Consider the following 23,677-nt stretch of genomic DNA (forward strand, 5'->3'; position numbering starts at 1 on the left):
TATGTATATATATATATATATATATATATATATATATATATATGTATATATATATATATATATATATATATATATATATATATATATATATATATATATATATATACATATATATATACATATATGATAATGTCCTAATATCAATATTATTGCTGACTGTCTGCAGTATAATCTTTATCCTGTTACAAACTGATGGCCATGTAAATTCTAACAGTGGGTTCGCAAATAATCCACGCACCCATTGTCCACAGCCTCTTCACCTGCATTCAGGGTTGCGTTGCCGCCTTTGCCCAGTGCTTACACACTGGACAAGTTACCGCTTCCTCACAAAGAGACAAACAACCATCCAAACTCACACCTGTAGCGACAACATAGAGCCCTCAATGGGGGGTGGGGTGGGGGGACAGAAAGTAAAACTGGGCATGGGAGCCCTGAACTCCCTGTAAAACACAAAAAATAATATCAACACAACATATTGCAACACATTGATAACAACACATTTTGTTATCAATTTCATCATATTAGACCCAGGTAAAAGGTAGGGGGCCAGGACATCACTACACCTTAGCAGAAAACCTCTGAGCTTTTTTTTTTTTTTTTTTTTTTTTTTTTACCTAACTACCAAGTTTAGCACCTTCTTAGTGAATTTGCAGTTGCTGTGCCGCTTTGTTGTCTTAAGCGTTAGCCAAGTGTCTGACAGCAGAGACACCAAAAAGGTAGCTTCTGGTTACAAAGTTTTTGGACCAATCAGAGCGCCGCGCTGGCTTCCTGCTGCAGGAGCAGCAGAAGTTCAACCTCGGAGCGCCGCTTTCCCGATAGGAAAAAAAAAAAAACCCCAACAAGACAACTGTCCTGCCGCTAAAAATCTTTCGTGACACCCGCACAGCCGACAGACACGCCGCCGTCAGTGGCGGCAGCCTTCCCGAGACATGACAATGTTGGGTATGTACGTGCCGGACAGATTCTCCCTGAAATCGTCCAAGGTCCAGGATGGAGTCGGTTTGTACGCGGCGAGGCGGGTGAAAAAGGTTGGTTGGTTTCAGCCTCGTCTTTTTCGGCGCTACTCCCCCCCCCATGCTTTTGTTTTTCCTCCTTCCACAAACTTTTTTTTTTCTTCGTAGTTGTACGAGGAGCGGTTCTTCTCTCTCTTTCTCCCCGCCGTTCAGTGTGTGTGTACGGGGGGAAGTCAGGGCTGGAGCCGCGGGGCTCCTCTGACGTGAAGTGCCACGTAGATGCAGTGTCTCCACGAGCTGCTGCTCGCGCTCGACACTCAAAACTTTTTTTTTTTTTTTTCCGCCGGCTGGCTGCGTCATCGCAGTGGCACGTGCCCTCGCGTGGGGATTATCGTCGGCTTTTGCTGTGTAGTTCTGTTTTTTTCTTCTTTGCTTCGGTTCGGTTCGGTTCGGTCGGTCGGTGGGTGGGTGGGTGGACTCTCACTGCAGACTGTAACTTAGCTCCCAACTTTTGTCTGTCTGACACTGCTGAAGATGGAGGAGCAGAGACGCAGAGCTCGAGCGGCTTCAACTGTCCGCCAGCCAACGAGGCGAAAGAAAGATTGTCTTTAAGCCTCTCGTTGTTGTCAAACATGAATAGAAAATGTCAAGAGGATAATAGTTTGGCCACGCCCCCTCTTGAGTCCCAGTACATGCCTTCACATGTAACATGACAATAGCACCAACTTAATGTCTGTAACATCACAGAGCCACGCCCCCTCCCGCCCCCCTGATAATAACTTTTATTTCCACAAATATTTCTTCTCACTTTTTGCTTTTGCTCAAATATGTCCAACATGATGACATGGTGGATTTTGTGATGGAATTCCAAAAGAAACATTCACAAAAGAAAATACACAAGGCCTCCTTGTCTCAGAATCACAAGGATACACAACTGCATAACCTGTCAAGGACTCTTCCTAGATGTGAAAAGATACTTTTCAACTGTAAATCAGCCAACATTTTAACGAACTTGCACATGTGTGATAGTTTTTTAGGCTAGAAAGCAACGTCACAGCATCCCATGTATGTGTTGCTCTCCTGCTCCTGGATTACAGTCCTGTTAATTCATCCCCACCCCCTTCCCAGTCCTCTGGCATCATGTCAGTAGACAACACAATGCTAATGCTAATAACATGACCGGCTAAAATGTGAGCCGAATTTGTCATGCACTGCAAATCAAAAATTAGGAAAAAAGAAATACCAATATTTCACCCCCCCACCCCCCGCCCCCCGGCTACAATAATCTGTGCTCCATTCACTGCACTCTTTGTATTTATTTATTTATTTTTATTGCGTAAAATGATTGATGGGAATATATGTGAATGTGCTGGTGAGCCCTATTGAAGAAGAATTTCTATCAACATCTGGGACAGACAATAAAGTATTCTGTGCTATTCTATGCTATTCTATTCTATTCTATTCTATTCTATTCTTTATGATGTCCACAATGGGCCCACTGATGGACCCGTTTTGTTGGAGGTTGAGTGCTAGCTGTGTCAGAGGAAGTGCACTTTGAGTTGGAGTACTTTGGTGTACAAGGTAAATGATGTTGAATGCAACCACGTGATGCAGTTTCTCTAGTTCTTACTCTGTTTGGCACAGATGACGAGAATGTGTCCCTACATTTCGTATTCATGTTTTTTTTTTTAAAGAAGAAATATAGGGACACATTCTCGTCTTCATGTTTTATTGTTACTCTTTCATCACCAGGTGACGTTACGCGACTGTAAATAATCAGATTAAATGTCGACCCGAAATAAAATCACACCATGAAAACACTTTGTTCTGATCGGGAGTTCGGATCGTTTTCAGTCGGATCAGAGTCCATGCGAACGGCGCTTCAGGTTGTCACCCCACGGTCGAAGCAGGCCTGCTCGTATTTCAAACGAGGACAGCGTTTCTTTGGCGCAACAGTTTCAAAAGAGATGCTTCAAGAAACACTGCAAGCTTTTTTTTTTTTTTTTTTTTTTCTCCAGTGTCGTAAATATTAGCAGCGGGATCAGGTCTGCACGTCCCGAACGGCCGACGTCATCCTGGGAGCTCGCAAATCAATCCGATCACTTTTTTTCTCATTCATTCACGTTAACGGGACAATCTGATCTCTCCGTTTCACCTCGCAGGGGGAGAAGTTTGGCCCTTTCGCCGGCGAGAAGAAGCTGCCGGGCGAGCTGGACGAGAGCTCTGACACCAGGCTGATGTGGGAGGTGAACACAGAAAAATCCCCCTTCAAAACACACCCGTGCGCTGTTAGACGACAGCAAGCCGACACACTTTGCAGAAAAAAAAATCTTATCTCCTCGTCCTCTCTAATCGCAGCTGTGAAACGAAACCGGCAGCCGCTCTGCTTCCAAACATGCTCCTGTTTTTTTGTGCCTGTGATCCCGGACGATATTTGATTATATTCCACATCCATTAACCGGTCTCACCGCATTAAAGTGGCCCGAAGCCGGCGGGGTATAAATGCCGTGAGGCGCTTATCTGCAGTCGCCACATTGAGTCGCCACACGAGCCCGACCGGGCAAGGGAATCAAAAAAAAAAGAGAAGAAAAAAAGGGCAGACCCGCTTTGATCCGTGTAGGACACGGCCGGCCCGTGAGCGCAAAAAATAAAATAAAAAAGGGAGTGAGATCAGAGAAAGCGGGCGCTGACGAGTCGGCGCTGTGATTGTTTTCTTTCCAGGTCCGTGGCAGCAAAGGGGACGTGTTGTATATCCTGGACGCCAGCAACCCGCGACACGCCAACTGGCTGCGCTTTGTCCATCAGGCGCCTTCGCCAGAGCAGAAGAACTTGGCAGCCATACAGGTACATTTCCTCTCGGCGGGCCGTAAATCCCCCAGACGAGAGAGAGAGAGAGAGAGAGAGAGAGAGAGAGAGAGAGAGAGAGAGAGAGAGAGAGAGAGAGAGAGAGAGAGAGAGAGAGAGAGAGAGAGAGAGAGAGAGAGAGAGAGAGAGAGAGAGAGAGAGAGAGGGGAGAAAGTCTTTATTTTTTATGATGGATAGAAGATGTCGGAGTGTGATTTTAGTTTTTTTTTAGTTTTTAAATGTTATTTATTGTCTTAAAGGGGGGAATTCACTTTCAACGCTAAGGCAACACAGTCTTTTTTATTTTTATTTTTTATGTCCGCTCCCAGGTGTCTCAGTTCATCACATGTGCTTAGTTTTATACATGACATAAATACGTTATGTTTATTATTAAGCAGGGAGGTCAGAGTATTTTGCCTTGTTCACTGTGGTTAAAAAAAAAAAACAAGCGTTTTTATTTATTTATTAAAAAACAAGATGGTTCAATCAACAAGAAATATGCACATCTGCCTGCATTTCATCCTTAAACAGAGAAAGAGATGACTTAAAAACACTATTATTATTATTATTATTATTACTACATGTATGTATATTACATTATGTTATACATTTTAACCTTCAAAATTAAAGTGCGTTGTAATCCAGCCTGACTGCACTTTTGCTACTCGAGTAGTGTTATATTGTAATAAATACACCGGGAACTTCTTTCCAGGAATTTGTTTTATTTTGCTGTTTTCAAGTCTTCAGTAAAAGCTGTTGGCTACGAAGAGGCAGCAAAGTGAAACATGTTCCCGTTTTAATTCAGCACGCGGGGGGGAAAACAAAGATCCCCTGTTGGACGTGAGACGTGAAGAGGCCGTCGGAGACAAAGCGAAGGGCCAACTTCCTGCCGTTAATGCACAAGCGTCCAGCGCGGTCGGCCGTTGAAGGGTCGCCCGTGTGTCTTTAAGCCCTGCGCTCCATCAGCCGTGACATTTATTGCACAGCTTCCCTCGTCCTAATCACTATTTATGTCCGTTCGGAATCCGGGCGCTCAAAAACAAAACAAAAAAAATGACATTTTGATTTTGTTAGCTCGGCAGCTCCTTTGAGGTCGGGGGAAGTTAATGACGGCCTTTTAAAAGGTTTTGAGATTTTGACCCCCGGCCTCAATTAGGCTCAAGCGGAGCGGCCGCTCGGCTCGCCCCGGCACTCCGTCAGCGCTCGCCGTCAGTGTTAATGGTTTTGAACTGCAGTAAAGAGCAGGACTGCTTTTCCCTCTGCTTGATGGTCAGAATCCATCAGAAGCTTTTCACAATGTGACACCAGAATGTCGGGACAGAAACTTGGAGGAGCTTTGATAAGCTCCAGTTTGCAGCCCAGTGTGGCCGGCCTGGTTATTAATTAGAGAATAGAAGCTACACTTAATGGTATTTTTTCAAAAATTCAGTTTGTCCTACTGACGTATGTTGGACACATGTTTTTACTTAGAATTTTTTTTTCCTTTTTGCAAAAAAAGATCAACCTGTCACACCAGATGGAACTTTTCCTAAATCCTTTGGATTAAAAGGATTTATGTAAAGGGAAAGTGCTTGGAAACCAGGCAGGAAGGTGATTAGGCACACCTTCTCTGTTGACCAGTCAGATTTGCTCGATTCGCCTTGAGGTTGCTGCAGCCGTGTGCTTCTCCAGGGGCGGCGAGGGTGGCCAGGCATCATGTTGCTAGTTGCTTTAGCGCTGACAGAAGTCTAACTAAGGACAGTCTGGACTAAAGAAATAAATAAATCATGTCCACTGAGATTCCCAAAGATTCCAGCTTTCACGTGTGAATTGGACCCGACTCAGATGAAACCGGGCTAATCTCTTTGGTGGCAGCCAGGCCTGTAGTAGCTTAAAGACGATGCTCAGCGTGTTGTTTGCAGCCAACATTGGCACCTATTCTCACTTTTCCGACTCGTAGCCCGTTGCGCCTCATTCTTAGCTTCCAATTGCAGCTGCAAAGAAAACGTGTTTACTGTTGCCCAGGATGGTGAGAACATCTTCTACCTGGCCGTGGACGACATCGAGACGGACACCGAGCTCCTGATCGGCTTCCTGGACAGCGACATGGAGGAGGAGGACGAGGAGGAGGAGGAGGAGGAGGAGATCCTGAGGGATGAGGAGGAAAACGGCAAAGATGCCAAACACATTGTTGAGATGGGTACTGCCAGCCAGCTACTCTGCCTTATTTGTATACTCAAGCATGAGTGATCAGAACATACACACACACACGGAGAAAGAAACTGTATGTTTTTTCATTCTTTATGTGTGTGTGTGTGTGTGTCCTGTGTCTGCGTAGAGCTGGTCATTAAGAAGGAGGACCACCCCTGCTTGCTGTGTGAGAGCAGCTTCCCCAGCGAGGAGATTCTGGCCGCTCACCTCCAGAGTCTGCACCAGAGGCCCTGCACAGAGGAGAAGGACTTCAAGTGCAGGAACTGTGGCAAGAAGTTCCCCATCAAACAGGCCCTGCAGCGCCAGTGGGTTCTACTGTTGCGTCCCGTCCATTCAGCTAACGCTAATGCGTGCCGGCTAATGTGCCGTATTTCTTCTCAGGCCGTCATAAAAACGACGTCGCGGGGATATTGTTATGAACAGAAGTTGTTTATTTGATTCTTTTCACCCCTTCATAATGTTGTAGTGTTGACATTGTCGGGAGTTTTTCAGAAAAAAACTAAAAAGGAATCTGGGACCAGCTAGTCCCAAATTAAACCCTCACCTGTCTGTTCATTCCTGTTTGCACTCTCCATGCTAGGTTAATCAGCGAACTATCTATCTTCTCCTCTATTTGTTGGTCAGTCAAACAAACAAAAAAAATTACCCCAATGATTTTTTCCTCATATTACTTTTACTAAGCAATTGTATTACTTATTTTATTTCATTTTTAATTAATAATTACCGACTAAATTACCTTTGTTATTAAATGTTTGAGTGGTTCCCATGGAGTCACTGGCAGCCCAGTTCACTGTCCATCTCACTCTTGTTGAGTCACCCTTGAGCGCCTGCCGTCTCTCCTTGTCCAGTGTTCTGCATTGTTCCGAGTCGCCGGATCCTTCTGGAGAATCCAAAGCACACCAGTGCTCGCTCTGCCACAACACCTTCAACTCAGAGTCCAGGTGGGTGGTGAGGATTTTCCCACTGGGTCAGGCGGTGGCAACATGCAACACTTTTAGATTATAAAACCCCCCCCCCCAAAAAAAAACGTCCGCTCTCTCTCTGTCTGCTTCTTCTCGTCGTCAGCTTTGAGCAGCACAAGGAAGCCTGCAAAGGAGACGCCAGGTTCATCTGCAAGGCGGAGAGCTGCGGCAAGAGGTTCAAGAGCAAGGACGCCCTGAAGAAGCACAAAGGAAACGTCCACACAGGTTGGGAATTTTCCAAGCCTTTTTTTCTTTAAAAACTGAATTTGGCAAGAAGTCTGGAAGGGCGCGACTTTAAATACGATTCAGTAGAATTAAATCACAGCCACATCTCGAAACATCCGTTTATTTAGCCTTTGAGCAAATTGAATCAAAATACTGCGGGACCTGCCAGAAATAATAGTTTCAGCGCTATACCAAGCTACAACATGGCTAACAATAACAGAAGTATTCAAGATCTGTTCCTTGACACCGGTCCGCGCTGCAAAAAAAAAAAAAAAAGAAGCTGGGGAGCACCAATGGTGAGGACAGAGGTCACAGAATGATATAGGAAGTAGGCGGGACATTGCACACATTTCCCCCGCGTCGCTACGCCGCTCGAAAAACAAGCAACAGAAACAAGGCGGTCGCGAGCGATTTTGTGGCACTCTGCTACAAACGGAGTGGACGTGTGTGAGACGTTGCGGTGCTCAAGGAATCTGCGCCACACGCTGTTTACCTCCTGATAAATCAACATCTCTAATTGGTCGGCCCTGCGTGGTCGGCGACGACCTCTGTGCTCCGGGACCAGCGGCTCCTTCAGCTAATTGGATTTCCACAGATGTTTATGATACACACACACACACACACACACACACACACACACACACACACACACACACACACCCACACACACACACACATAGGAGTTCAGCGTCGACCTCGGATTCAGACGTCCGTCTGGATGTTCCGGCCGTGCGGTTGGGATGAGGGATGCGTGTGTACGCTGCAGCCTCCTCAGATGTGGTCCACGTCGTTGCCCACTTTTGCTATCAACCCTAGAAGGTCGACTTTGATCTGTGTTCTGTTTTTTTTTCCACTCCTCCTCCTCCTCCTCCTGCACCCCCTCCTCCTCCTCCTCCTCCTCCTCCTCCTTCTTCTTCTTCTTCTTCTTCTTCTTCTTCTTCTTCTTCTTCTTCTTCCATTCCGAACCAAAACAGGGAGTGCACGCCGGAAGCTCACGTGCACCATATGCAACAGGAAATGCTCCTCCTCTTTGAACCTGCAGGAACACAGGAAGGTAAACTTCACCCAGACGTCAAATCAAACGCACATCCGAGAGGGTTTGCTCGACATTAGCTCGGGTTTTCGTCGCAGCCACTGGCCTTCGGGCCCGCTTGGTTGTTTGCTCCGTGCGCGGCGGGCGGGCTTGTCTTCATGATCAAGATGTTGCAAAAAAAAATTTTCCTGGTGACAGAGAGGCGAGGGGCGGGGTCCGCTTTTCACGAGCTCTCCCCGCAGCTCTTGTGAAATTTAAGAGGCTCGGTTGGCAGACAGCAAGGTTTCTAACCTTGGCCTCAGGATCCTCCCTCCGGCTGATGGATTACAGATCCGAACCGGGACGCCTGACTGTGATTCTGGCACGTTCTCTGAAGGGAGCGCTCATTTATTACCAGGAAAAAGAACATTTTGGACTCTGGAGGACATGCACCTTTCCTGCAAATGGGACACGCATGAAATTGTGTACAGACACAATTTTACTTTACGTGCAAGTGAATTCAAAGAAAGTTTTTTTTTTTTTTTTTTAAAGGTCCCATACCGTTTTTAAAGGTCTTAACCCAGACTCCTGTGGATTAATCATCCAAGAAAACGGCACATTTTGCCCTCTGTTGACAGCCTCCTGCAAAAAATCCCCCAAACTGCTGGGTTTTAGTTTCCCACTGAAACTGACTGTCGGTTCATGTGGTTCGGCGGAGATGCAGTCCTCCAGCGTGATTAATTATCTGTGAGACTCTCGTTCTAAAGACAACAGCATATTTAGCCCTCTGTTTACAACCTTCAGCAAAAAAACAAAAAACAAAGAAAAACTCGACCTTAGCTTTCTGCTAAATCCAAAACAAATCAGAAACAAAACACGGTGATCTCAGCCAACAGCTGGCTAATCGGAGACTGCCATCACTGGGGTAGCAGTTCCCTTTGTGATGTCATTGCAGTTCATTGACAGGATGGAGACACATCATTTTCTGCAATATGGGACTTTTAATAAAAAATAAGGTATATGCAAATTGAATATTGCAGTACATACATCTTACTTTGATCAACAGATCAGGTGAAGCAGGAATCCTCTTGAGTTATTATTGAATTATGTATCAATCACGCCAGCAGCCTTAATCCAGCTGCATCAGGTCACGACAGGATGCTCGACCGCAACCTTAGCTGATCATCTCATTGGTCATCCATTATCAAGCTCCGCCTTTATGACACCTCATCGCTCTTGTGGGCGCCGTCATCGTGCAGCTTAATCAGCAGCACGGACTGTTTATCACAGAGTTATGACACAGTTCTGTGCCATCTTGTCTTAATGCTAAGGAGCCTGACTGTGTTCTGTGTGTGCAGATGGTCTTCAGTCACACTCGGCTGTCCGTACCGTTGTGCCGAAGTAAAGTGGCGGGAGGCAGAATGTATTTTTTCCCCTCGGCACATGTGGGTCAGGATCACATTTAAACCAGTTTTTCCTGTTTAATGAAGACCAACAGAGGCATCAAGTCCCACTTTTACCACAAAGAGTTATTGTAAATATGTCACAATTGCGGCTATAAACAATACGCGGCGCATTCTGAAAGGCTGAATGGGAGCGGCGGCGAGCCGCTGATGGTTTTATTCTTGCAGAGAGGCAATCAAACTTCCCATTGTGACGTGTTGGCGGCAAATCAGCTTAAAACCGCCATCGCCGCCATTTAGCTGAACAAGCCCGTTGCATTAGCATAGGCCATTGTAGCCGCCGCGCCCCTGAATGAGCAATTACTGGAGCGGCGCCGCGATGGATTGGAACTTTTCACCGCTTTAATTGCTTTTTTTTTTCCCCCGTCGGCACGGCGGGTCACGGACGAGACCCGACGACGACTCTTCATCCTTTACGCGCTTAATTCATCGTCTTCAACGCTCTCTCTGTCGCTCTGCAAGGTGCACGAAATATTCGACTGCCACGCCTGCGACAAGAAGTTCATCTCCACAAATCAGCTGAAGCGGCACATGATCACACACTCAGGTGAGGCGGTGGTGGGAGGGGTTTGGTTAAAAAAAAAAAAAAAGAAAAAATACCAGGCTGCACTGATTGATTAGCATCAAAGCGTCTTTTTTTTTTTTTTTTTTTTTTTCAGAGAAACGGCCATACACCTGTGAGGTCTGCAACCGCTCCTTCAAGCGGCTGGACCAGGTGACGGCGCACAAGATCATCCACAGCGAGGACAAGCCGTACAAGTGCAAGCTGTGCTGGAAGGAGTTCGCCCACCGCAACGTCTACAAGAATCACAAGAAGGTGAGGAAGGGGTGGAAACACACACACACACACACACACACACACACACACACACACACACACACACACACACACACACACACACACACACACACAGATATCACATAAGTGGGTTAGAAGAAGAGGAAATGCTTAGACAATGTTTCAATGAAGAAGATCTGCATTTAAACTGGAACGCTGATGAAAACGCTGTATTAAGCACTCCAAGCCAGTAGTAGGCGATGTTGGATGATTATCTGGTCCTGAAAAATGGTTGGGCGTCTTTGCTTACGTGTTGTCTCGAGCAGCTACCTATCAGCAGGTACGTACTTTATGACGGATTGAACTAAATGGAAAATTCAAAATTGGCCAATGCAGAGAAGCCGAGTGCAGTAATGCAACACATGCACATTCGGCTCATGGAGCTTTCAGCAAGAGAATTCAGAAGCAAACTGAAGGGCACATTTTTTGGTGTCTTGTTCATGCTTGGCTATTAGAAAATAATGTAATGTGCAGAGTTGTAGCACGACTTTAGTGATCCCAGTGAAAACTCCTGCAGACCCTGTTCACACTGTCACACTAGTTGTTGCGCCCAAAAATGTCACTTTTAGGTCATCAAAAAACACTTCTTGTGTAAACGGGAGGGCGACACGCAAACCAAATCTTTGCCATTTTCTTCTTCTGTCCTCATCCTCTCTTCCATCTGGCCGGTAGGTGTTTTTCCCAGGGGGCCGCTGGGAAGGTGAGCCCCACGAGAGGCGGCTGTAATCAATCAGGGTCTCGTTGGTGGCTGTTATCTGTGAGGTCTGTGGCCTGCTCCGCCCCTGAGGTCCCCGCTGTTTACTTTTGGGATTGAGGTGTCACTCAGACGGATGGCCCGGGCTCGGGGAGGTGGGAAGGGAGGCGGAGGCAGCAAAAACAGAGGCTCTTTGAACTTAAAGCCGCTCCACCACCTCCGTCAGCCTCAAGCTGCTCTTCCTCATGGAGTCTTTCTTCCTCTCTTGCATTAGCCCGAGGATCTCTCACTCTGTCTCTCTGTCTGCAGACCCACTCGGAGGAAAGACCCTTCCAGTGTGAGGAGTGCAAAGCTCTGTTCCGTACGCCGTTCTCGCTACAGCGCCACCTGCTCATCCACAACAGTGAGTCTCACTGCGCCACTGTGCACCGTTCTCCAAAAAACAAATAAAAAAACAACAAAACGTTAAAAATCATAGCAGTGATTCAAACCACCGGTCCAGCTACTAGCCATCGTGACATGATGGTTCTTTTGGACCTTGTTTGGACTTCTGAAAAGGTTTCCCGCCAAACGCAGATGATGAATCTGTACGTTTTTGTCAAAATACTTGTTAAGATACTCTAGTATTCACTACTAGGACTCTACTACGAGTGCTTTACTTTCTAACGGCAGTCTGTCAGTAAACTCCCTACAAACAATCAGTCCACTTCTCAGCTGGCGCCTTGCAATACGTGCAGTCCAGGGAATCGGCCCCTCTGTGAGGTCACAAAAAGCGCAGATTACCTCACAGATGATCCTCCCAAGTTAGCGGCAACATTTCAAAGTTCCGACAAAGTATCGGCTGTCGAGCCGGAGGTCAAAACTTTTAGCGGGAGGCTGCAAGCAGAGGGCTAGACGGGCTACTTTCTGCAGTTGTGGTGAATCGTGGCGTGAACGAGCCTCCCCGCTGCAATACGAGTGATACGAGAGCCTTTTTATCGGAAGAAGCGACGATCCCGGCAGGATGCTGTGCCGCTCCTTCGCTCGTGGCAGATAACAAAGAGGGAGATCGCGCTGCTCAAGGCATTTCCTGCCGCCGTCTCCCGAGACGCGGACGCACAATAGCGGCGCTTGTATCGCGTATCTGGACAGCAATGTGGGACGGGAACGACGGGGTGTGTGATTCACGCCGTAGGTGACAGGAGAGTCTTTGTTTATTTGTTGTCTTGGCGGAGGAGGGAAAGTCTCACACGACATCGACTGGACTTGGGCTGCAGGAAGGAAGGAGCGACCGTCGCTCAGGCTCGGCGGCTCTCGTGTCCCAAGGCTCGTTATCTCGGCCTTATCCTCAGAATCAGCCATGATTCTGTTCAGCGAGCTCGTCCCCTCGCCGGATCCGCTCAGGTTGATGACAGCTTCCTGTTTACAGGACGAGTCTGTTCCCAGCTTGAAGGAATGTCGCGACTGTGAGAAAGGCAGAGTTGCTGTTGACGCTGCGGCGTTAGAAATTAAAATTCAATTTGTCATATTGTCTCCGATAAACATTATTTTGCTGATTTTGAGTATGCAATGCTAGTTTTTGTGTATTTTCTGGACAATTAAAAATATAAAATCAATGGGATGAAGTTCCTTTAATTCTAACCTACTTTATGAGCCAAAATTAGTCCCAAATAATTTTTTTGGGGTGAAACATCTGAAAATAGCATTGATAAATTGTTTATAGTTATGTATGTATATATATTTGACGTTCAGTTGTGCTAGAACAGTACAACCACTGAGAAATCCGTCATCCGTCACAGGAAACACTGGAATGTTTCAAATGTTTCCCGTCGTCGCGTCATCGGGTAAAATTGTCCGCCGCGACAAAAGACACTCGCGTTACAATCTGAAGGCAACGGCCTTCGTCATCCCACGGTCAATTGTGTTGCCGACACTTGACCCGTTTTGGTTGCAGCAGAACTCCGCACTCTGGGGATCCGGCCTCAGCGGGTTTTCCTCCGCGCCTGCTTCTCCGCCCAGCTCGCTGTCTCCGTGGGCGGGTTGCACGTTCATAACGCTGCTCCCAGCAATCATCAAATGTTTATGCGAGGCTGCCGTTGACGTAAACTATCACCACCGGGCACATGTTTGGATCTGATTAAAAACACACACGCACACGCACGAGCGCTCGTGCACGCGCGCACACACACACAAACAATGGAAGTGGCTGGTGTTCCGTTTTATTGAGCCGACTGTCATTGGCCTTGGTGATAGGACAGCGTGAGAGTGCAGGGGAGCTTGTGAGCGTGCAACGCACACACACACACACATATACATAAATGCGCACTCTCTCTTTTCAAACTGCGCTGTGGAAATTGAATGATCTCCGTACAATGGAAGCAGCCGGCGCCGCTCGTTGCGGTTGAACAGATACACACAGTGAGCACCAGAACACGCATGCATGAGAATCCAAATCAATATAAAGTGTTTCAATGGGTGACAGCGTTGCATAATTTCCTATTGCACAGGGAATATTGCATATGATTGCAAACAAACTGTCACACGGTTAAAAAAAAAAGAGGAGTTACAGTCAAATTAATGGAAAAAAAATGAATACATAAATAAAATGTCGCCTCTTTTCTGGATGAAACATGCGGCAAAGCAGTTTATTCTACTTTTATTCCCCTGGGTTGTAAAGCGACAGACACACAATAAGGATAATTCTAAGGACGGCTGTTTTGTGCTTGTCTGCCTCTTTGTTGTTTCCTCAGCCAGCACAATAGCCAGCCGGCAAATTGCTTCAGCTCCGGCTGTGCGTGATGACCTCGTGTTTACAGCCGCCCCACAATGGAAGGCCCCTCTGACAAAGTGTTCGCCCCCCCCCCCCCTCCTTCTCTCCCCATCTCTATCTCTCCATCCCCCAGGTGAGAGGACGTTCAAGTGCGACCAGTGCGACTCCACCTTCAAGAGGAAGGACACCCTCAACGTCCACATCCAGGTGGTGCACGACGGCCACAAGAAGTACAAGTGCGACCTGTGCGAGAAGGCCTTCGTCACGCCGTCGGTGCTCAAGAGCCACAAGAAGGTGAATTAAAAAAAAAAAAAAAAAAAATCATATTCAATTCAGGCTGGATTTTTTTTCTCCAAAGGTTTTCGGGAAATAATGTGTTGAGAAAGAGGTCAACGCGAGACGGTGGAGATTGATAGGTCTCACACTGTGTCCCGCTTTCAGAATTTTATTTAAATTTTTTTTTGCAATCTGGAGGAGCCACGTGTGAGCAATTGTTAAAAAGAAAGTAAAAAAAAAAAAGCCCCATCATTCTGTGTAAACAGCATATTTAGCCCACTGTTTTCACCATCCTGCTAAAATACTGTGAGAGGGGCCTGAAGAGTTTCTGAAGAGCGATAGAAAAGTAAACGATGGACTTTCTTGAAGTCCACAAAAAACACATATTTAGCCCTCTGTTTACAGCCTGCTGCTAAAACCGGTGCTCTGCCTTTGGATCTGCCAGTGGAGAAAAACAAAGTGGTTGTAAGGCAGTTTACAGGTGGAGGGTGGAACTAACACCTGGCCACAGGTGAATGCACCGACCTTGGAGAAGTATCCACCCGTGCCCTTTGTGACATCACAATGGGCAAAAAAAAAAAATGTTTTGGGGTTTTCGCGCACATTTCCTGAAAAGTCGATCCAAGCTGAATGAGTCAAAGATGGACTTTTCTCGTGTATGGGGAGTTCACGGAAAGGTTTCAGGACACGCAATTGTCACAAAACATCAGCGGAGTGAATTTTGAATAAGACGGGCCCTTTAAATTTGATTTTCCGCCGTCCGTCTCCTGCCATCTGACTGAGTTTAGCACAAAGGGAAATCCCAGCGTGACCATCTACCCTCCCTAAAGTCTTTCCTCCGCCTCGCATGCCATCCATCCGCCCTCGGAGATGCGTGAGTAGCTCGGACCGTCGGGCCTGGCAGACACATCCGCGTCGAGCGCCGCCGCCCGCGAAAAAAGGTCTGGAAATCAATTCCTAAGCTGATTAGAAATGGCAGTCAGTCCATTAGCGCCGCGGGGTTTCAAAGCCTTAAAGAGATCTCTGCGCAGATTACCAGCCCTAAACCTGACAACGTCCGCTGCGGTTACGGATCAAGATTGAAATCAAACAGGTTCTTGGCACACGGCAAAAGAAAAAAAAAAGAAAAAAAAGGACGTCAGCGAGGTTGTCTGGGAATGGCGGAGCCGTGGGGGGAGGCGGCGCTCACGGCTTCTTCTTTATCTTTTTCTTCCTCTATTTTTTTTTTTGACGGCTGCCAAGCTCCGGCCTTGATCAAACACAGGTTGCAGAGGAGACGACAAGTGGCTGTTTACATGTGCTCAGTAGCCCCGCTGCTGGTCACGCCGTGCTCTGCGTCATCCTCTTCCGCACTCTGACCGGCGCGGAGCACTGGCACGTTGTCCCGACAGCCGTGAACTGTTAGTGTCAAACTTGCAGTGTCACAGGGTTTCTTTCTTTTTGGCACGGAGGAAGAAAATTGATCTTCGGATGTTTTAGGATTTTAGCCGAAATAAGGTGCGGCAGACACAGCAAACGGGGGATGGGTCGAAAAAATGATGTGAAATAGTGAGAGAGAAGAAACTGTCACACAAGCATTCCTGAAATACAAAATAGTTTGATTTATTTTTGATTCGTCGAAGCCAAATATTGATATTTAATATTCTGAGTTTTTCTTGTTTTCGTTCCTTAAAATCGAGACATTTCTTTGTAATATGGCTCTTGGAAATTCCTCGAATTGCATTTTTTCCCTTTTCACATATTGAAATCACACGCACAGACAAGACCGGGGTTGTCCGCCTCCAGAGTGGTTTACAGCTTATGGGGTGTAAATGTAGAACTGGCAATTTACTCTTGGAGGACGTGTAATTAAAACCGGAGACGGCTCGCCTACGTCGACAGATGACGTTGGATTTTTGAGCAAACGTTCCGACTGTCGACTCCTGTGTTTGCGCGACAGTGTATTGTTCCACCAGAGGGGGCGCCACCTCCTAACGTCGTCATACGGGCAGTAGCTGAAAATTAACAAATTAGGTTTGAGTGAGTGATGAATTCCCCTATTATCAGAATTAGTCTTTTCAACTGTTTTTCCAGGCCTGTGTTTTCCTTGCTGTGTTGCCGCCAAACACATTTTCCACCCTGGACTCCTTTTCGATTACGATCATTTTTTTTTTTTTGCTAAACGAGAGGGCGTGTGCGTCGGCGTGTACGTGCATGTGTCGTACGTTTTCTTTGAGCGTTGCTCCGCTCGGGCGGGTGAAAATTGCAGGTTTTTCCCTCGCTGGTGTGCCGATCTTGCGCGCATCAGCCGTTGGAGTAATTACCCAGTGAATTCCTCCCAGGGAGTGTGTGTTCTCGAACATCGCCGTTATTGTTGTGGAGTTGTGCCGGAGAAGGTCGAGATGCTTCCCCCGGTTCTGCAAACAAGTGACTCAGTGGTGCGGCGCGGCTCCATCTGGGTCGCATGTGTCCGTGTGTGCGGAAGTGTTTGTGTCGGGTCGTGGGAGTTTTTTTGCGCGGATGCACCCTCTCTTTTTTTTTCCTGTTTTGTCTGTGTGTGTGTGTGTCCACATGTGTGCGAGCGATTTTTGTTGCCTTTGTAACAAAACACCCGAGGTGTCGTGCAGACTCAGCGGGGTGACGGAGAAAAGGACGGAGCTCCTGCGCAGGAAGTGTTTCTGCATTGTTGCACCACTGCAGTCTTGCGCGCTGGAGCTGCTGCTTTCGTCCTTGTGGAGAAGCTCCAGCGGGCCAGCAAGGAGGAATTCAATTCATGGCTCAGGGCCGGGGACCATTCAAAATCTTTTCATACAAGTCAATGAAGCCAATTTCGATTCTTTGCTTTTGATACCAGTTCCACAGCAATGCCTTTTTTTTTTTTCTTTTTTTTTTTTAATACCCGATGTTTTTAAACCAATTTGAGCAACAACAAAAATACATTGCCATTACAGTACAAAACTTTTATTTTCAATTTTAATTCAAAATTCTCCAACTATTCTCCAAATCCAGTTTGTTGTCTTCCCGTCCTTGGCACAAATGTTGCACTTTGCTTCATTTTGATCCACCACAACGCTCATTTTCACCCCAACTTAAACAAAAGATTACACTTTTTTTTACACATTTGTTTATGCATCTATAATGTTGGAAGTGATTATTGGCAAGATTTACCCTCTTCCGATATCGGAATTTGGCACCAAACAATGAAACATTTTTTGATATCTGATACAAATGCCAGAAAAGTTTGGTACCCAGCCCTCTTCACGGCATTCGATTTTTTTTTCACCGAGTGAAAGGAAGGAAGAGGCTTGAGGAGGAGCTCGCGAGCACGCTCTCTCCACATGCTCCTCTCCCTCTCCCCCCCCCCTTTTTTTTTTTTTTTTTTTTTCATGTGCAGGCCTTATGAGCCGGCAGTGACCGCTGGCTGGGAGGTGAAGGCAGCGGGAGGAGGACGAGTGCGTGCGTGCATGCACGCCGGCTCTCTGGATCCCGGCCATTCGGCATCGTCTGTGTTCTTTGATCCCGCCTGCAGGGAGGCTCTGTCATGTGAACATGTGCGTCTCCCTTCAATATAACGCTGCCTGCTTAGCGCCGCGTTCCCGCGGAAGAAGACAGACTTTTCTTGGAGCGGCGTCGATGGATGAATGGATGCGTGTTTTCTAGACACTTGAACTCCCCACAATCAAATAAAGTCCGTCTTTCACTTCTGCCGCTCGCTCCTTTTGCTCAGAGGGCACCCACCTCCGAAAATCAACCCGTTGTGATGTCACAGAGGGGAACAGATTTCCCCTCTCCCAGTTTAGTGACTACTCCTCCAGTCTTGTTTCTGTCTCCTCCAGAAAAGCATCAGTTTTAGATGGCAGGTATTTAACCAGGAGGCTGTAAACAGAGGGCCAAATACAACGTTTTCTGGACAGCTTCACCAATGTCTGGGGTTAAAAATAAAGATGTGAAAATGCGTGTAGTGTGGGAATTTTCCTAACACTGTCAAGTCCCAGAAGATTCTTCAGAAGTATGACTTTGACCAAACGTCGTGGTTTCTTCTGCAGACACACACGGGCGAGAAGGAGAAGATCTGCCCATACTGCGGCCAGAAGTTCGCCAGCAACGGCACGCTGAGGGTCCACATCCGCAGCCACACAGGTTGGTGCCGCTCTGCTGCCTTTCAGTAGTGTGGATTGTACCAGGGGAGAAGGGTTTTTTTTTTTTTTCAACCATTAACACTAACATTAGTCATCAGCATTAGCAACATTAGTCAAGATCAAAATTAAAGATGCAGAAAGCGGCACTGGTGGTGCAAGATTTCTTGCAAGGGAAAATTATCCGTCAAAGGCAAAATAAACATTGCGACGGTCGCATAATTCCACCTTCATGACGTCAGTTTTCCAGCGTCACCTTGCAAAATTCCTGTATTTTATGAGTCGCCGGGGTCCAATTTTTTCAGCTGCAGAAGGTTCCTTGATGACGGAGCAGCGACGTGGCTGCTGCTGCTGCTGCAGCCGCCACAGAAATAGAGCCCTGCATGTTCATTAAAGGGCCTTAAACTGGAAAGCTACACATTCCTGTGCGTCTCCTTACCAACAGGCCGGGCCAGAGGGCTCGTGGCCACACACACACACACACACACACACACACACACACACACAGACAACTCATTCTTGCGCTCTCTGTCTTTGCCTGGACTTCACTCCTACCTTCCTCCTTTTGGGTTTTTTTTTGCATCTCGTCAGCATCATCTGCCACTAAAAGCCGTTAAATCTCCCGAACGCTGCGTCACACGTGTCCGACCTTTGCTCTCCCATCATCGGCCTCAGCGGGACCACCTGACCCGAGAGCGGTTTGCTCCGTCGGCTGCCAACAGCTGTTGTGCTGCAACTTGCTGTTGAGCGCATTTCAATTTCGCGAGACGCAGTCGACAAACAAACACCTGCGATGACGCTTGAACGTGACAATTAGCGACTGCGTTCGTCGTATCAGATTATTATTATTCCTCGACTGAACTCGCACGCCACGGCTGAAGGTGTCCCGGTGCACTCTAACAACAGGAAACAGCGCTCACCGTCACAGGATATGTAATAGTTATAGCAGGATGGTGTCCAACACAAAGGAAGCGTTTTGTCAGAAGGTGAGAGTCGTTATTCAGCTATAAATCAATCAGTAAACCTGGTGATGTAAACGGAGACTCCAGAGGCTCGAAAACTCTTCCCTTCAGGTGTGTGTGTGTGTGTGTGTGTGTGTGTGTGTGTGTGTGTGTGTGTGTGTGTGTGTGTGTGTGTGTGTGTGTGTGTGTGTGTGTGTGTGTGTGTGACAGTCCCGTCTCCCTTCGTCGACAGCCTCCTTTTGTTCGTGTGTTCGCAGGCTGTTTTAGTTTATATATACACGAGTGTAGTGTGTAGTGTGTGTGTGTGTGCGTACGCCTCTCCGCTCCGTGCACGTGTGTTAGCGGCCAGAATGTGCCGCCGCCGCCGCCGAGGGAGAGGGCCGTCCGGCGGTCCGCATTGCCGCGTCGCAGCCTGATTGTATTTATATAGAATAAACAAAAGGGGAGGAATGCGGGGGGAGGGGTGGGAGCCGAGGCGACACCTCAAAGAAAGAAAGGAGGAGTGGAAGAAAAGAGCACTACAAGAAAGCATCCAGCCACATGACCCTTGACCCTGACTGGCTGTAAATCTGTCCCCTCATTCTATAGACTTTTGGGGGTTTTCGGAGGCTTTTTTTTCCCTCCCCTCCTTCTTCTCCTTTTTTTTCTTCTTCGTGTGTTTTTTTTTCCGGGTGCTGTTTTTGTGTGAGTGGGGGGGGCGGGGGGAGAAAAATAAGCTTTGGTGAAAAGTGAGTGGTTTGTGCACACACACACACACACACACACACCATCCAGACAAGACTCATCTTGTTCTCCTTCGCCAAGAGGAGAGAGGGTCGACCCGACGGCGGCATGGTGTCGATAAAGAGTGGAATGCGTAAATCATAAAACGCCACCGCGGATGCGAGCCAAACCGTGTTTTTTTTTTCCCCTCACACCCACCGTCTGAAACGTCTTAAAGGCGGCCCACCAGCCGAGGAACAGCCCCCTTAAAAAGCTCACGGACAAAACCCCCCCGTGTGAACACCAGCGCAGGAGAATCACCTCCCTGACGTGTGTGTGTGTCCGTGTTTATGTGTTTGTCTGTGCGTCCATCCATCCATCCTTCCTTGTGTGTGTGTGTGTGTGTGTGTGTGTGTGTGTGTGTGTGTGTGTGTGTGTGTGTGTGTGTGTGTGTGTGTGTGTTTGTCTGTGCGTCCATCCATCCATCCTTCCTTGTGTGTGTGTGTGTGTGTGTGTGTGTGTGTGTCCGTGTTTATGTGTTTGTCTGTGCGTCCATCCATCCATCCTTCCGTGTGTGTGTGTGTGTGTGTGTGTGTGTGTGTGTGTGTGTGTGTCTGGCATCTTTCCTTGGCACCATCCGGCACCATGTTGGTGTCTTGGTTTCCTGCGCAGGTTCCATTGTTTTGAGATCTCAAGGTCACAGCTTGTGTGCTGTTTCTCTCTGCAGCTTCACTCCCCTCCATCCTGAGTCCTCTAAAGCTGCAGGGAAACACCAGCTGAGATTTTCTTTCAGTTTTCTAAATCACAACTGAACTTTTTGTTTCCAAATTTCAATTCAATTTTCAATTTTTGCTTTTTCCATCAACCACTTCACGTGGTGTTCTTCAAAGTACCTCGCTGACCCTCAACCGGCGGCCGACTGCGTCGCCTCATAAAAGACTAAAGTAGTTTGTTCCGACTGCCTGCAGACAGGAAGGCCTGACCGTGTTTGTCTTCCTGCTCCGCGGGAACAAGCGGGCATTGATTATTTACCTGGCAGACAGACGGGACTCTGTCGGGGCTCCGCTGAGGTTTCCAGCCCCAGTGGCCTCGCCGTCGCACACTGGGGGGGGGGTTTATGTGAAGACTCGGCTTTAAAGAGAAATCCATCGAGCCAAGCAAGAGAGTGTGAAGCGGCGTGACGTTACGCTTTTAAAAGAACTACATTTCCCAGAAATGCAGTTCTTTTTTCCATTTGGTCATTGGATTAGCAGGAGGTTGAGACATTGAGTTGCGAAAATAGCCACAAAATAATCCCCCAATAATGTCCAGGAGTAGAAAAAAGAAGTGATGCAGAAGATTCCAACAAACTTCATGCAACAAGTTGCGTCTGATGACATTTTTGTCTTTGCTGTTGGCTTCTTAATCGTACAAACACGGAACTTTGCACTTGCAGATATATTTTTACATTTATGCAAATGCACGCACAATATTGGTAACATGTTATTTTACAACATCAAGGCATCATTGCTGTCTGCAGCTCCAGCCGCAGCTCCAGCCGTGGCGCTGACGTGGCCCCTCGGTGAAGACGAGCTGCGCACCGCCGAGCTTCGCTGATTTCTTTTTTTTTTTTTCTCTCCCGATTTAATTCCGCCTGAGCAAAGGAGTGGAATGGGAACGTCTTCCCGGCTCTTTATGAGATCACGGCCACCACCGATGAAATGTGAGCTGTCAGCGAGCTCGGAAGGGGGGTGGAGGTGGGGGGGTGGGGGGCGGTTTGATGAAGTCGTCGCGGCGCTCGGTAGCGGGTGATGGACGTCTCCATCACGCTCGAAATGATCCCCGTCCTGGCACACGTGCAACTCTCTCTCTCCCTCACTCACACACACACACTCACACACTCACACACACACACACACACACACACACACACACACACACACACACTGCGAGCGAGGGCACTTTGCCCTCTTCCCCCCGCCCCCCTGCTGTGCGTGTGCCCGTGCCAAGGGAAACGTTGACAGAGTCGCCGTCATCCTGACATCATGGGAGCCGTGTCATGCTTGGACGCTGCAGCGGTCGGTGGCTCGTCGGGCCCTTGAAGAGGCAGCTGCTGCATTAATGAATCGACTGTTAGCGTTTCGGCCCCTCTGCGCTCCGTCTCCTGCACGTGTTGGGCGCCCAGGGAGGCGTCCCTTTGCGCTCCACAATGATCAAATACAGTCTGTGTGTGCTGTAAGAAAGAAAAAAAAACAAAACAAAACCCACAGACGGGGGGAAAAGCGTAAAAAGTGTTTGTCGTGATTGCCACCACCAGGGATTACACACAGACACACTTATTTTTGTGGACAGTTATTGTATGATATTACCAGCTCTTGATTTTAATGCCTATTTACGTCATTTGACATCATGAGACAAAAAAAAAAAAAAAAAAAAAAAAGCCCCTGCAGCTCATTTTGTCAAGCATGCTATGTCTGCTTCGCAATGGTTGAATTTACAGTGGTGGATTAAAGTTTTTGGACACCTCATGCATTAGTGAAATTGTAAAGTCATTGTAAAGTCTCAGTGTGCAGTGTATTTTAGTGGCAGTCACCAACATTGTACCCACATGCTGCACATGCTGCGCTGTTCCGTCCAGCTCAGAAGTTGACTTTGTCCCTTGCGACACATCCAGAGTTCAAGAACTACAAGATAAATAAAATAGAATAAATAAATAACAAAAATAATTTCCCTTTGTTTGTGTGTCTCTGGTGCAGCCAAATCTTTTGAAACGCACACAAAAGATTTCAAGGGTGTCCGAAAACTTTTTTCCACTCCTGTGTTTTTTTTCCGCAGATGCTTCACATGAGCTGCAGTGCAACTTTCAACCTCCGATAACCTTTTAAAAAAAAAAATCACAAAACCTCAAACTCAAACCTCGTGATGGTGACTTTTACTCTGAAAGTTCCGCCCACTTTGTGTGGCCCCCCTCCCCGCCAGGACGGGGCTCCCATTGGTCCCACGCTGCTGCCTTATCGTCGTAATCGTACGTTATTGTCTGCAATAACACGTCAGAGCTGTTGTGTAACAAACCAAAAAACCCCGTGGTTGTCCTCTCCAGCCCAGACCCTGAGCGCTGCTTGGTTCCTCCTCTCACCGACCGGAGCAGAGCTTGCACGTGTTACAGTTTCGGGATGAAGTGTAAACACTGCAGTGTAATTGTGCAATTTTTTTTACCCCCAATAACCTCCCGCGACACATTCCATAAGATCTTTTTTCCGACACAGCGGTGTGCGCCGAGTAACGCAAATCGTCTCCGTCGTTTGTTATGATGAATACTCGCCGCTCGTGTTTTGACGTCTCAAAGAGCCCCGGCGCTGCGGCTCTCAGTGATCTCCTGCCAGAACAGCTGGACTCAAAGACGGACATCTGGCGGCCGGCGCTCCGAGTGGCTGGAGCCCTATTTTGCGCACACATGATTTCTGTTTGTCCCGGCCGTGGTCATGGTTACAATCTTTGTTACGGCCAAATTACCACGTTCACCGTCGTTTTGTCTGACGAGCCATAGCTCCGCCATCGCCGCTAGCGTAGCCCGCTAGCGAGGAGAGCGGTGGTGACGGCGGCGGCGGCGGCGGCGGCGGCGGCGGTTGACCGGCGCACCTCCAGCGAGGGCAAGTTCAAGAGGATTGCTGGAGGAAGTTGAGAAATCTACCGAGACAAGCGGCTGTAATGGA

At 47.6% G+C, this 23,677-nt stretch overlaps 1 protein-coding gene across 1 annotated transcript in view; it reads left to right on the forward strand.

Moving 5' to 3' along the window:
- Positions 1 to 745: 745 nt before the first annotated feature.
- The window catches only part of prdm5 (PR domain containing 5), a 35,348-nt gene continuing 12,416 nt past the window's right edge, over positions 746 to 23,677 (forward strand). Inside the window, exons 1-13 of the mRNA XM_076045529.1 lie at positions 746 to 1,028; positions 3,116 to 3,199; positions 3,675 to 3,797; positions 5,802 to 5,976; positions 6,115 to 6,292; positions 6,836 to 6,928; positions 7,053 to 7,174; positions 8,149 to 8,228; positions 10,112 to 10,196; positions 10,309 to 10,466; positions 11,491 to 11,584; positions 14,064 to 14,224; positions 18,232 to 18,325. Coding sequence (XP_075901644.1) covers positions 930 to 1,028; positions 3,116 to 3,199; positions 3,675 to 3,797; positions 5,802 to 5,976; positions 6,115 to 6,292; positions 6,836 to 6,928; positions 7,053 to 7,174; positions 8,149 to 8,228; positions 10,112 to 10,196; positions 10,309 to 10,466; positions 11,491 to 11,584; positions 14,064 to 14,224; positions 18,232 to 18,325 — 1,546 coding nt within the window. The 5' untranslated portion in view covers positions 746 to 929. The remainder of the gene's footprint in view (positions 1,029 to 3,115; positions 3,200 to 3,674; positions 3,798 to 5,801; positions 5,977 to 6,114; positions 6,293 to 6,835; positions 6,929 to 7,052; positions 7,175 to 8,148; positions 8,229 to 10,111; positions 10,197 to 10,308; positions 10,467 to 11,490; positions 11,585 to 14,063; positions 14,225 to 18,231; positions 18,326 to 23,677) is intronic.

Source organism: Nelusetta ayraudi, unplaced genomic scaffold (assembly GCF_046127955.1).
Source record: "Nelusetta ayraudi isolate G7.1 ecotype Tasmania unplaced genomic scaffold, CSIRO-AGI_Nayr_v1 ptg000084l, whole genome shotgun sequence".
NCBI classification, from domain to species: Eukaryota; Metazoa; Chordata; class Actinopteri; order Tetraodontiformes; family Monacanthidae; genus Nelusetta; species Nelusetta ayraudi.